The sequence below is a fragment of the Alligator mississippiensis genome, chromosome 14, assembly GCF_030867095.1.
Source record: "Alligator mississippiensis isolate rAllMis1 chromosome 14, rAllMis1, whole genome shotgun sequence".
Classification (NCBI taxonomy): Eukaryota; Metazoa; Chordata; order Crocodylia; family Alligatoridae; genus Alligator; species Alligator mississippiensis.
This window is the reverse complement of record NC_081837.1, coordinates 4,753,086-4,768,780: the sequence shown is the minus strand read 5'-3', so window position 1 is coordinate 4,768,780 and position 15,695 is coordinate 4,753,086. Positions and strand designations below refer to the sequence as shown.

Sequence of the window (15,695 nt, the reverse complement as noted above, 5' to 3'; positions counted from 1 at the left end):
TGTCTGAGGACCATTGAAAACCACTGTCTTGGGGTATAACTACATAGTGCAAGGCAGTAGTCACACACATAACAAAGTTTCCTTTGTAATCCCCTGGCTCCAGAAACACAAGAAACAGCCCCTGGTTCTGGTCTGAAAAATCACACTTAGATGCTCCATACGGAAACTCTACGTACAAATACACACCAAAATATGACTGTTAGGAGCACATGACAATTTAATGTTATGGAGTTTACAGATGCCAAGTTCATCATACTTGATGAAATCTAATTAAACAAACATAACTGCTGTTCTTACATTGATCTTGCTTCTTCACCAACTAAAAAAAAAGAAAAAAAAAAAAGAGAGAGAATTGCTGAAGGGTTATGCCAAGAGAGTTAAAGGTAACCATTAACAAGTCTGCCAACAAGCACAGATGTGAAAGGAGTAGCACGTAACCAGCAGACGCTGTCTAAAAAGAAAAGCACTTCCCATTTGTGATCACAGATCTCACGCCACTTGGACAGCATAATAATTATTAACACTGAAATGAAAGGCGAGATGAGTATAGAGGAAGTCTGTAGGCAAAATCCAGGAGTATTATTTTAGCTCAATAATGCAAACACCTAATAGCTCTACCGAGTGATCAATATTCAACAGAATCCTGACCACATATATGAAAGGTTAAAAGGGAGATTTAAAACTTCAAAGCAAGTCATACATTTTCGTTAAATCTGGCACATGCTAGCATATACTACACCATGTCCTCTTAAACATTTAAGACCTGCATAATATCAAACTGCCAACTATATCACAAAACGGAGTACAAGATTCCACGATTTCACTGTCCGTTTCAGCACTTGAAAAGCTCAGACAGTAAAATAGATTCACAGCAAAAAAATAAAATCTGCCCCAAATCCAGGAAGGAACAGTCACCCTCTAGCATCAACATTTATATAGGGTTGCAAAATAAAAATATAGCACACATTTTCTCATATGTTACCTTACTGAATATTTCCTAAACATGAATTGTGTAGTTCAGGGGTGGCCAACCTGTAGCACAGGTACCACAAGTGGCACAGGGGCAATCTGTGTGGCACACAGCAGATCAGGGAGGAAGCAGGATGCAGAGGTAGCAGATTGGACAGGGAGCACAGAGCAGGAAGCAGAACAGCAAACTGGGCAGGGGAAGGGGATTGCAGCGGTAGGAAAAGAGGGTGCATGGGTAATTTGGGGCACACCTGCCAAAAAGTTTGGCCCCCACTGATCTAGTTAAACGTTTCAAGTTTTATATAATCTATGCAAGGTTAAAATCATTAAAAATTCTAGTGCTAAAATACAAGCTATTATTAAAAAAAGGACAAGCAGTAAGATACTAGCTGAAAATCTGGCTAATCTTAGTTCCCCACCAGTATTCAGTAGCTTACACTGTTTCAAGTCACAGTGAACATTATGAAAACATTTTTCCAAAGGTGCATGTTAGTGCACATAAAGGGAGCCTGTTTTTTTCCTTTTCTTTTTTTTTTCCTTAACCTCCCTCCCCCAATATTTACTTCTATGCGGCACATTGTTTCTGGATATTTTCCAGTATTATGCATAAAGTATAAACAAGTCCTTTGCAAGTTCAGATGACTAATCTTATTTGATCTGCACTGTTTTAAGAAAATTAAGTTATGCCAGGAATTCTGGAGGTACCCAGCTGCACAGATCTGTCTGAAATAAAGACCCCTGTTATCACAAGGGCTCTATAGAAAGTCTCAGGCTATTTTCTCCTCTTCCCGCCGAGAAGCCAATTCTGTCTTTCTTCAAAACAGAACCTGCATGCATCTATAACCTTTTTTCTTCCTATTAGCTGTACTCTAACTTGGGTTGCTAACTGGAAGTTTAGTACTAAGTCATGTAATAGCTATTGCTCAAGTCTGAACAACAACCCTGTTTGCATCCGTCTCAACTTCTGGCTATTTGCCTCCAGTCAAAAAAACAGAGTGTTGGCTTGTATTAAAAATGAAATATTCATTCCAATTAGTACACATGAATTACTGCACACAGCCCTCCAACCCATCCCCTGCAGCAACAGTAAGTTTAGATAAAGTTACCTCTGCAACTTTTGGAGGAACTCCATCGCCAAGCACTTCTCTAATGAAGCACTGCTGGCTCATGTAACATGAGAGTCCACAGGTTCTCTTGAAAGCATCTTTCAGCCGCTTTAGTTCTACATCTGTAACTGTATTGAGAAAGAAAAAAGAACAGTCATCACAGACCATGGTCAGGAAGGTTTACTAGTCTTAATGTCACAGTTAAAAAGTCTTTTAATTTCAAACACACATTTATCTTCTCTTGCACTAAAAAAAAACAACTAGCTGAATTAAAAGCAGTTTCTCTTATCTAACAGATCTGATTTTCCAGTAGTCTAAACTTCTAGAAAAAGGACAACAATTCACACAGAACAAAAGAGTTAATATCACTGATTACAATTATTCATTGAGCAAGTCTTTTCTGAACACAATATTTGTTACCAAGTTAAACACTATAATTATAAATGGTCATGCTAAAGGATAACAAGATGGTATTATGTGCAAATTTAGACCGAGTGTAAACCAGGGACATGATCTGTAGTTGAGAGCTGCCAGAGTGATTGCACCAGCCAAGTATGATTCGTAGAAAGGGGGTCTTCATCTAACAAATAAAGTCTACTTCCATACTAAGTAAAAATAAGTTTTTGCAAGCCACTATTCGTAGGATCATATCATAGGACAGAAGGTATTAAAAGACTGGAAACTAACCTAACAATGTTATGGGTAAACTTTAGTAGGAAAAAATCTTCTTTTAATTCTTCCTACACAGTAACAACTACAAGCTGGATTTCCCACTGAAACTTTTTTATTACTATTTTTAACCTAGCTACAATACATACCTTGCAAAGTTTATATTAAAGCATTTTATGTCCATTGGACAAGACTCAGTGGGTCATGGCAAAATGGGAAACAGACTCATGGAGTTGTACCTCTCATCACTTCCTGCAGCTTCTCAACAAAACTCTCTCCTTTTGGACAGTCTGAGCAGCAGCATCTCAAACCCTCTTCCATTTGAAGATTGTTACTACTCTGCATTAACTTAATAGAGAAGGAAAGAAATACAGCACCCCTCCGTCCAAACATCTACCACTTAACAAGGACAACTATGACATTTAGATCTGGGATGATTTATCCTATCCTCTTTCTAAATCAAGAACGTCTCCTACAGCAGATTTTCAAACCCTGTTTACTACTACTGCAAATCTCTTTTCACCCAAGGTTGCACTCCAACTACTCTCCATTTACATTACACAATAAAAGAAACTAGAAGTTAACTGCAACCAGGATTCCCTGCCCTAGGCTGACAGTCAGATGGAGACAAATCTGTGGACCTACTCAGCATCACTACAGAGTTATCTATTACAATCCAGATCACGTATCAGTTCCATGACACTGTAGAGCCATTATCATAGCGAAACCAGAAGAAAGCATACTGTACTTGACAGCTGCAGAAATTACTAGAATAGTTTCATCATTTTCATAATTAGACGCCTCAAAAACGTCTTCCCTCTCGAATCTACTGGTCAATAAGCCAACAAGTCAAGAGTAACGAACAAATTATTTTGGTCAGTTTTTATGCTAAAATTCAACTAGAAGTCTAACCTTTTCCTCCAAAGTCCCCAATATTCTTCACTTCAAGTTGTCCCTTAATGGTTAAAATGATTCTTTTGTCAGAATTATGACAAAACTTTTTTTTTTCTCCACTAAATTTAAAAATGGGTCAAGATTTACAAGTCCCACATTCAGAGTAAGTAAAAAAAAAATCTACCTTTCATTAGCAATTATGATCTCGACTCCCCACTTTAAATGGGTTATAGGTTCAGGGCAAAGATGTTTAAATTCCCATAATATATTTTATGGGAAATATTTCAAAGACCTGAAATGCATTAGTGCTGCTATAAGATAGCTGGGGCATCAGGAGTTTGCTTGAGTTATTGCCACCACATATTATCACAGATAAAACAAATCCTGACATATAATTAGTTGGACTCCTGGTAATGATATAATCTGGGGCATAACACATTTCAGTTTCAGACTTCTATATTATTTCCATCCATGTATTCATTCCAATACTTATTTTTTGACAAGGCATGTAGAAAGGCCTTGCTAAGACACCAAGTTGAAGTCTTCTCATCATTTATCTGGCCACTGGAAACAGGTCTCCAGAATAGCATCCAATCTCTCTGGAAGGAGTGGGATAAGATACAAGACAAAGATTTTGTATAACTACTGATTCCCAGGTCTCGCACTCTACTCTTCAACACATGTTAAAGCTCATGCAGAGATCCTGGAACACGCAAGGGGTTACCATCCTCTGAAAGTTTCCTCTACTCTCCATACACAGGTCATAACCACCCCAATGCTCAGACCAGGACGCTTTCCGTCTTCAGAGAATGGAGCTGGATTTGCTCACAAGAAAGAACAAACACAACTCACACTCCACATCCTGACCCACACTGCACAACTTGAAAAAAGCAACTTCTTTCAGATTCTTGAACAAAACTTCAAATGTTGCTTCTCCCAAAATACAACTTGGAAATTCAAGAGGGGAAAAATACCACTTAAGTGTTTTTGTAGAACGAGTACGGTAAGTTATCTGGATCTTGGAAAATGGCTTCATGAAAGCATGATGCTTGAACATGTCTATAGTAAGTCACCAGCACACCTTTGTAAAAAGCATTTCTTTCACACAGTATACAGCAACTCTCTCAGTCCCGTATTTCCCCTCTTCCCTCCCACCCAACATACAATGATTCTATGCTAATTTCATAAATTAATCAAACGAAACAAAGGTTAAATAATAGTTTAAATAATACGACTAAAGTCTAAGTTACCAGACGCTATAGGTTTTACAAAGGGAAGACAACACACAAGGAACTTTTGGTAAAGCAATTACTACTTCAGCAACAGAAGCTTTAAAACTGTGTACTAACATCACATCGCTCTCCATGCCGTCATTAAATATATTCATTTAAGCTAAACAAGTCTTCACCTTTAGCTTCCCTAGAGAGAAGATGTATTTTTAAAAAAAGTCAGCAGAACAAACTGGTTGCATACAAGTCAACAGACCATTTTGCTGAAAGCAGCTCTTGTTTTGTATTACAGTAATATTGAATTACAACACAAGCCTTCATTTTCTGTGATAGGAGGTTTACACCTAGAGCTGATTGCCTTGATTAGTATTTTAATTAAAATGGAAGTGTCAAAATTTTTCTGCAGGGTAAATATGAATTATTTATCACAGACGCTTCTCAACCCTCTCAGCGTAAATGTGCATTTTTCCTGGTCTCGACTAGGAGCACAGCTTCTCACCCCGGGGGAAGAGTGCTCAGTCCGTCGACTTAAAACATACCTGAAAAACATTAAAATCTTATTGTGTGGACAGCTGCAGTCAAACCCATATGACCACGCTTCACTCCATATTCCAATAGGAACACGCTCTTTTAGCAGTGCAACTTAGTCTTGTGAGTAAGCCCAGTAAGGTAGCTATTTTTTTGGAGGGATGGAGGCAGGATTTGCTTTCCTCCTCCTATGCCAACAGTATAATTATACAAAGAATGTTAGCGTAGTTTACCCTGAAGTTTCTTGCAACTGGGATTCCAAAAGTAGTCTCTCTCTCGCTCCCATCTTTTTATTTATTTTTTAATAATAAAAGAAAGATCTTGGCCTGCTACTTGTGAATACCTTTGTTTTCCCTCTCCCTCCCCAGTCCATTACCTTCCCTACACTGTGCTGCCAGGGGGTGAACCACTTCTCAATATACTGACAGGCATGCACCTGCTGTAATAGCAGCTTGGGCAATTTAAGACCAGAACAGGATGGCGCAATTGCAGTCAGCTTCCAACTGCTATTACTAGAGCGTCCATTTACTGTAAAAGCACTGCCCAACAGAAACAGAGGCACATTCTTGCTGAGTTTTACTTTGACATGGTGTTCCTGCCTAGATTAGTAGGAAGTCCAAGCTTTCCAGGCCCAATTTAAACCTCCTTTTACTGTTCTAATGGAAAACTCTCTTCACCTGCTAAATGAGCATTGACCATATATAGCACGCCAGACAACAAAGTGATTTTACTTGGCTTAGTACTTCCTTAGTCATAAGTACAGTACCTTCTCCTTTAAGAGATGTACACGCATTAATTATACTTGAAACAGTTTCTGATCCGGCCGCCTTCAACATAGCCCCCATCAGCATTGTACCTATATCTTATATAGCACCTTCCGCTATCAAAGTGCTTTAACAAGTTATGATTACACAGAAGCTACTATACACAACCAATGCAAACCTTGAGTGCACAGCAATATTTCCTGCCCTAAACTTCTCCATACTGAAGAATACTGAATTTAACTGAAACTGTGAAATAAGACGAGAGAAAACAACTGGAAACACTAAGAAATTTAAGAAGGGGGGGGGGATAAAATGTTACATTAGGGAAAAGGTACTCTAGGCTCTTAAACAGTCATTAACTCTGTTTTAGGGCACATCTTGACAAACACTGCACATCCTGAAAATGACACCTACCACCATCAAAACACCCATTCAGTACAATTTAGAGGTAGGATGACTACTGAAGCATTAGTCTTTTTTTCCCCCGAACAGTGGAAGTCACCCATCCATTAGCTGACAAGGTCTGACCTGCTTTTGTTTGTGAAACATGACAGCCAGACATGGCATGATGAAAGACAACTGATGTATAAATGCAAATGTAATTAATGCAAATAAGCATAAGCTGTGTTTTAAATACAGGAAGTTTGGGGACAGTGATAAATAACCTCATCATCTTAAATATTATATAGAGTCGGCTGACTAAACTAGTTCGTAAGATATTAAAGATAAAGGTATTCCACAGGTAGGCAAGGAGATTCATGAAAGATCTTGTCCATTAAGGATATGACAACTGTGTTCATCGATTTGCCAGATGTGCATTTGACAGATTCTTGAACAAAAATTCAAACGTTGCTTCTCCCACTGTTCAGCCGAGTAGGATTCCAGGAGACACTGGAAGTGCAATTTGACACTTATAAAGAAAACTGAAGCAAGAGTCAATAACAAAACAGGAATGTAACTAGTATAAGATGGGTAACAGCAGTGTGTTTAGCTTATAAATATATACCTAACTGAAGGCTAAAAGCCCATATGTAAAATGAAGAAGATCTGCCTCCTAAAAGGAACAGAGTTGCCCACCAGAGCCTCCACTCAAAACTCAGTGACATCAGCCTATTAACATAATCAACAAGTTAAAAAGAAGTACCTTTAAAATTGCCACACTTAAAGTAACTGGCACACCTGCAATGTGCTTTCATTTGAGACTCTCAGGAGGGGCTTACACAACAGTTAACATAATTCACTCAGAGGCAGAAAGACTTGCTATCCTTTTGCAGATGCACACTGAAAAACGTAAGCTAGGCTAATTCCTAAGTGTATATATTCTATTCACTAGACCAGGACTGCTATATTCACCCTGAGGTCCTGACCCAGATGTGGACCATGGAGGCTCCTCTTGGGCTGGATGCATGAAGCCAACAGCAGCTCTGGTAGACCTAGGTCTGGGGCCAGCAGCATGGATGCAGCACTGTACCTAGACTCCTGGCAGCCCCAGGTGAACTTTTAGTATCAGGCCCCCCTTCACCAGAGCTGATGATAATAGTAATAATAATAATAATAATGTTTAAATTACCACTTTCAGGCCCCCTTTCCGTCTGTGGCCACCTGGTTCTCCCGTGCCTGTCACACCCTGCACGGATCAAAGGGTGAGCGGCAGCACACGCTAGGCAACAGGGTGCCAAGAGAAGGAAGCAGCATAGGTCAGGGATCAAGTGGTAGCACAGGTCGTGGGGAAACTGGGAAGCAGTGGTGTGGGGGAGTGACACGTCAGGGAACTGGTCAACAGCGTGGCTGGGAGAGCAGGGCAAGCAAGGGCTATATCTGCATAGCTCTCATTTGTCCCTCCTGCCACCAACAGGGTCCAGGAACCCCAAATTCTGCAGCAGGCCACGCTCCCCTGGCCATGCCCCCAACTTCCAGCATCACACCAATGGGCTAGACAGAATGGATCTATGGGCCAGATGCAACCCATGGGCCATATGTTTGACACCACTGCCCTAGACCAACATTGCCTTTTGGGAAACAGTCCTCACTGGCTCAGGAGCCAATGCTTATCCTTAAATTTCAGTGGTCTCCCTAAATCTAGATGTTGTAAAGACAAAAACCAGTTCATTAAAAAATTTCTAATGTGGATGTGATTAAGTTGTATTACTTGATTGCCAACCTTTAAAATGTCCCCCCCTCCCCGAGTTGTTTATATAGCCCTGGACTCACTCTATGTATGGTCTTCAGGTAAATTTTGAGGACTGGATTTCTCTAGATAACTGGCAAATTTTAAGGAAGGGGGAAAACAAACAAACAAAAAAAATCAAACCCCTGAGAATACCAATAGTTTAATTCTATTGGTAGCTTTACTCTACGTAGAGTTTTGTTTTCTATTAAGGTGGTAGCACTTGCTTTTTTCAAATGCATCTTGGATGATTAAATTGGAGATTAACATTTTCCATAAATTTAGAAAAATAAAGTGAAAACGCTTTCTGAAGACATGTAGAAATAAGTCAAGAAGAGATATCTCCTACTTTAAACGATCAGGGAAAATGTGAGGTACAAAACCTTTCATCTTTAGGGACTTCAGGCATATTGCACTCTTCTTTGATTCTACTCCACATAACCCATTGTTATAGAGCACACAAAAATTAAGATTCTGGACGCAAGCCTGAGCACCTGAGTAAATCTGCTTAAGCCTAATGGTGTACTCTCAGCTCCCTTCACATTTCCCACATGATTCTGCTGACTCTCTTCTAGTCTTTAAACTCTAGGAAGGCCAGACCAGCCATAAGTGTATTGGCAATAATACACTAGCTCTTGAGAGGACCCATTGTACAATGCCTTTCAAAAATGCAGAATGCCTGCCGTGAACACGTTGCCACCCAAGTTCATCCTCTCTCAGGCTTTTCCTAAGACGCACGTTTTTCAATCTTCTTGTGCTCACAGTTCCCTGGTTGTCTATTGCATCCCAGGAATAAGCACACCTTGAGGTTTACTGAAGACATACACTTCACTTGTACTAAATTGGTTTTACTTTCAGTACTATAGAAAATCACGTTCATTTCACACGAATACATTAGATGCTTAATTTGGTTATTCTGCCCAATTTGCTGGCTCCAGTCAGTGCCAGTTGTGTATGATTCTTAACAGGAATGCTGCCATGGTTCAGAAGGCAGTCACATCCCATTATATCCGTCTACCTCTCCACATAAGGACTTCTTTAATATTAAGAAGATTCAAGCCATCCAGAGTAATCATCTAGTCATTTTCATAAGTCTAGCTAATAAAAATTGTGCATACGTTTTGTCCTCATTACTCTACATATAACCGTCGTGAACCACCATGATACAACTCCCATCTTAGGTTTTTCTGAAGCTTCAAGCCAAGGGGATGGGAGGAATCGGACAAAAACAGTTGGTTTGATGTCTCAGCAAAGCATGATCTTTGCAAGCTATTTTATACACGTTTTGCTTTCACCAAATTTTCACTTTCTTGAACTCTGTAAATAGTACATTTTAAACATCTTCAATTCAAGAGTACAATCTTCTGATAAAACATTATGAAAATGTTGCACAACTAAATGTTTGCGTGGTATTCAAATATGCAAAAATAGCCTTCACCACGACACATACCTCCACCAGAACACGGCTCAGCAACACAAGCAAATGAACTCAAAGTGAAGTGTGCTACCGCAGGGTCTTCGCACCCAGCTCTGACATGAAAGAACTGGTATCTTCTATCCACCAGTAGGCATTTAAGATTGCTGTTCCAAAAGTGCCATTTAATTTCCATTTTTATACACTGTACAGCAATTATCTAACTTAAAAGTAGTTGATCCGAAATGCTTCCATGCTTCTTCCTTTCTAAGCATACGTTTCATAAAGTCGTTGAATAAACGAGTGTTACATTTTTATTCGCTAATTAAGGAATTGCTAGGACATTTCTGCTTTCATCAGTGATGGTCATCAAAATGTCAAACAAGATGACACCTTCTGGGCCACCAAATTATATTTTTTACTTCCAAGATTCTGGGTGGCATATTTACAAGTTTTTTTTGCTTTAACACTCTGTGCCATTTTACAGGGTGTTTTGAGGGACACATGCACATTAATTATTGTGATTTCTGCTCTGTGCAGAATTGAGGGTCGCCTTTAAGTTGAAAGCTGTTAATGTACTACAAACTATGGGTTGTGTTTGTAGAATCTACTTGATCAAAAGCAAAGACGGTTCCCAGTAAACAAGTATAACCTTAAAGCAAACCCTGTTAAAATCTCTTCTAGAGATCCACAAACAAGAGACTGTAATTGAAGTACCTTCAATTTTTGCTCACATTTTTACTTCCCTTTATGATACGAGATATTCAACTGACTAATTTGCTTATTTAAATCATGTGTCTCTGAAGATCTGGTGAGAAAAACTCTATGCAATTACAACAAGGAACGTTCTGCTGCTGCAATTGTCTAGAGCTAATTCAATCTGGCATGTTGCATCTTATTTTTCTAGACTATAAATTTTTAGTAATTTGAAGGATAACATTATTTGGCATTGAACACCCCTTTCTCCTTCAGTCTCTAGAGGCACAAGCCTCCAATCAGAAGGGTTCAATAATGGCGCATAAGCTAGATAAGTCCTCAATGCTATTTTTTTTTTTAATAAAAAATAGGAGTCCCAATTTTCCTTTTTTAAACAGGTGAATACAATATTATCTAAATTAGTTATTCACTGTTCAGGACTTCTACAATCCTAAACAGAATTTAAAATATTCTCAGATCATTTTTCAAATGCTCCCCCTATGCCCACCATTAAGTTCCACGAGCATGCATAGTGCTCTACAGAATTAAATATTTTGCCCATCATGCTTCATGTACTGAGAAGCTCAACATGAAACACTTGAAACTCACTGGAACATAAAGAGTCCAGCTTCAGCTCTTATCAGCATATTTGTCAAGTCAGCAAGACACAAATATTCAGGGACTGTACAAGTGACAGAATGATCAATTATTGCTGTTAGTATCACTCACACCTGAGTTTTTTGTGCCTCGGTTATCTGTGTCTGTGCCAGAATGACAATTTGCATGCATGAACATAAGGAAACAAAACAAAAACAAAAAAAAGAGTATGATTTGTCCCATGCTGACTACATTAAGTAGTTTGTGGTGGGGGGTCTGTTTAACCTCCCACCACAACCAAATTTCCAAATCCTGGGGAGCCCTGTTGGTCAAATCACATAGCCCTGTGGACCAGATATTGCCAGGGGGCCAGGGGTTGAGCATGCCTGTCCTAAAGGAAAATACACCATAGACATTTGCCTAGCAAGTCACCATTACTAGATCACAGCAATAATTCAGTTACATCTGCTAAGTGTTGATACAAACTTAATAATGCATCCTGCAGTAACCTCAGGTCCATAGAGGCAAAATTTCCCTGCTAGCCCAATTCAAGTTAGGTATGCAACTAGTGCTAATTGGAGCTGTGTATCCAAAACCTGACGCTTAAAACTAAAAAGTTAGACCTGGCATTGTTTAAAGGCATAATTCAAATCAGTAAGTTAAGTCAACGTAACTTTAAGAATTAGGTACCATATTTATTCAGCTGCACCTGGAACACTATCTGTATAAAAAACCCCTCAAAGCTGCTTCCAAATAGCACTACTGAAATAAAATGCTATTTTTACAAAAGGTTAATGTCATAGATTCTATGCTATTATACTTGAGCAACTTCACTAATCCAAGCCTTCTTAATGCCACTTTTGCTGGCAGGTTGACAATAATTTAGAAGACAGTGTAACGAGAGATTAGCACTGTGCCCTCCTCTCTAAGGAATGCTTGCACTCCAGTCCTATGGAGTTTAATTAAGTTTAAGTGAAACCATGCAACCTCAGCTTAAATTGTATTGTGACTTGCAGGAATTAACAGAGCTTCAGTCAGCCCAATTGTTGAGAGTATTTTTAGTCCAGTACTGTAATTTAAACTAAAGCTGCTTGTACTCGCTTCCAATTCTACAAGTTTTGAAATAGGTACGTATTACCTAAAGTACCTTCAAGAGTGATTACACAGTAAAATAAAATAACCTCATATCTCATCCCCTCCCTCATATTTCTTACCAAGATATCAAGCGTCTGTCTTCTTTTCAAGGTGACAAGCAGCCGGTCTGAACCTTCAGGTCAGACTACACAGGCCAGACTAACTAAAACCATATCCAGGCACCTATATAACCGTAACATGAAATGTCATAGGGGATGAACACCAACAAATTCCACTAATATGGAGCTCCAGCTGCTCAGCTGCTATTTAGTAACACATCATTAGGAGTTCAGAGTCTAATTATAAGTCTAATGCACAGCTATAAAAATGTTATAGAATGAAATTTAAGATGCACTTTTTCCTCTCTCACCCTAAATTTATTTAAAACAGGTGCATAAACAAGGTTCCCGTGCTGAGCATTTACAACCTGAAGTACTAATCTCGGAAACCGCTGACGCGCGTAAATTAAGAGAACACGCATGGTTCCATAGAAGTCAACTGTACTACTCACTTGCTTCACGTTAACCACATATATAAATGGTTGTAGTACTGAAGTCTAATCTGATGGGAGAAACAGTAATTTACTTATAAAACTTTTTGAGTAACTATTTAATCCATTTTCTCTTTGTTTTAACAATATTTTCCTTAAACACTGAACAGCTGCATTTATCTAAACCAGTACTTCTCACCCAGGGTGCCATATGCAAGGTCCTTTTAAGGGTGCCCTGCAGTATTAGAACTGTTGAACGTGCTAAAACCTAAATGATTCACAAGATAAACCTTGAAATTTCAAACAGGAATCCACAGTGTCAAAAACAATCTAATTTGCTGTGGTCTTTCTGACTGGTTTGCAACAGAAGAAATGCTCTATTATTTTTCCACAGTCAAAAAAAAGCAAGCAAGCTAAGAGAGGGCATTTTCTAACGGTTCCCTTGAGTCTAACAAGGTATAGAATGACTGATCTAAACTAGAAAAAAAAAGGTTTTTTGCTACTCATTTACATCAGTATTTGGCAGATTTTTAAACTACAGTTTAAACTTAAAAAAAAAAACAACTTTCTTCTTGTGCACTGTATCTAATTCCACTCCTTTTTCATCTTTTTCAAAAAACCTTAGGATAAACCAATTTCTCTTCAGAACGCAAGATTCAGCACAATTTTCTCTCCTGAAAGAGAAGCATCAGATCAAATAGCAAGGACCAATTTTGGCTCAAATCACATCCATGCAAGCCCAGCAACCTGGCTGCACAGCTCTCTCAGACCAAAGTTTGTCGCGTGGTTTTCAAGTATTTCTTACTGTTATTTCCTCATCAATTATTAAAACTCAAATCATAAAAATCCAAAAGCATGTAAGATAGAATATAATGTAATGTTTACAACAATTTCTAAGATAATCAACATTTTGCAACCCACACGGCACAGCAGGCTTCTTTTAAATGATTGGGTCCCACCTATTACACATGAATTTCAGAAGAAAATCATTTAATATATTAACAGCAGAAAACTGCATTCTTAGTTTTCATTCAACACCTGATCCTAGTAAAAGACACACTAAATTAATTTTTCTGGAATATAAATAGTGATAGCAACAAATTTCTTGAGAGTGTAATGGAAAGTCATGATATTTGTATACAGATGCCTGGAAGACTCCAAGGAACACACTAAGACAATGAAAGAGGCACAGATTTCTTTGTACTGTAGTTTATTGCTTTCCTAATAGGATATTAGATGCGCTAGGCACAATTTTATCCTAGGAAATCCTTAAGAAGCTGAGTGTTGAAAAGAAGCTAAGAGCTACCTCATAGGAAAGGTAATATGTTGATGGTTAAAGGAACTAGTTTCCCAGATAACAGTTCGCAGCTCTTCGATTTCTAGCGTATAGATGCTGTCATCCTGGATCACAGATGTTGGAAGCAAAGGGAAGTGTGCTGCTGATCAACTGTGAAACAGATTAGACTGTAGATGCAATTTCAAACCCACATGAACATTCAAAGTCTACTCAAAGTCTGGCAAATATCCAACTCTATATGATTTCAAGATTGTTTGCCAAAGCTGAATAGAGACAGCAGGAAGAAAGAGCTTCTAATTTGCTATAAAAATTCCCTGTATATTAAATGAAACATGATAAACACAATAAAAACATTTATGAAGCAATGTTGGGAAAGAGTAACGTTCCCCAAAAACAGTGAGGTCAAGCGTATGAAAGCTGCCATACACAACAATCTCTGCTTCATGCCAATAACTATTTTACACCCAAGTGAGAAAAAAAAAGTAACACAGCCCTGCTTATACTTCCAATTTTTCAGTGCCTGGCTGTTCTCCAATACCTCTGCAAAAACGGTTAGATTTCTGTAGATCCAAGTCATCTCCTATGGACAGGATGCACCAGACACTAGACCAAGCCTACCTACTCAAAATGAAACAGGTCCTATTTGGATGCCAAGCATGACAGCACAAAAAGATCAAGTTTGGAGATGATTTCCCTAGGGGGTTGAGGAGAGACAAGGCTGATGCATTATTTTACTGGAATTTTTAAAACCATCAGTATGCATCCTGTCTACAATACTAAGCAAGCACCACGGAGCTGACTAAAATACCTATAGTAATACTACTGGCAAAAAAAGAACAGGTTGAACAAGAATAGGATACTTCTTCCCAAACGCCAAAGATAAGAAAACTGTTTAAAATATTACTGTGTATTATCAGCTACATAGAGTTCAGACGTGAGGGTACTCAAGGCTGATTGTCATATGCGTGGTTGTCTGACGTTTGAAAAAGGACTACATATCCTTGGTTTTACTCCTAGTGTTAATACTGACTTGCTGAATGACCATGGACAAGACATTTAAGCCATGTACAGGCACTGTGCATCTATCGGGAGAATCACAGCTCTCCTGCTGGAAACCACAAACATACAGGCATGTGAACAGTTTCTCCTGGAACAAAAAGAGTAATTCTGAGCAAAAAATAAATAAAAATTCATCTCTGACTCGGTAGGAGGTCAACTGTGGGAGAATGAATGCCCATACACCTCCTCACTGCTCAGCTCCTTCCAGGGACCAGGAAGAGTTGAGGGGGGGGAAGCTCCCTGGCACCCTCACAGGACATGGGTCAGCTCAGTCTTGGGATGCCAAAGGGAGCTGTTGCTCACCTCTTCCCAGTCCCCAGAGGATTCAAGCATGCACAGGAGCCCTTCCTCACTTTTCCAGACCGGGGCCACCCTGGTTTGGAGAAGGCAAAAGGGTGATCTACTCCCACCTTCCCACAGACTGCAGGGAAAGAGCTGGTGAGTCCCCTGCTGCTCCTACTCACTCCCCAGACTTGGATGAGCTGGTTTTGGGAAGGCACAAGGCAAAAGGGCAGTTGCAGACTAAACGCCTGTACTGCTCCCTCTCCCAAAAACATCTCCAGGGATGGAAAACTTCCACCATCAGAAATGAATGCCTTGGCCGCAGCCTCAGTCTCTGCACACATTAGCCGACTCATCTGGAAAATAAATAAATTGTTTACTCTCAACCTGGGTGCCTCCT

The 15,695-nt window shown here is 39.2% G+C and overlaps 1 protein-coding gene across 5 annotated transcripts in view; it reads right to left on the bottom strand.

The window, feature by feature from the left end:
- Positions 1–15,695, bottom strand: part of USP32 (ubiquitin specific peptidase 32) — a 133,313-nt gene that overhangs the window by 99,704 nt on the left and 17,914 nt on the right. For all 5 annotated transcript variants that reach the window (XM_014608054.3, XM_014608056.3, XM_019493429.2 and 2 more), the window contains exon 2: positions 2,076–2,203. In XM_014608054.3, coding sequence (XP_014463540.1) covers positions 2,076–2,203 — 128 coding nt within the window. The remainder of the gene's footprint in view (positions 1–2,075; positions 2,204–15,695) is intronic.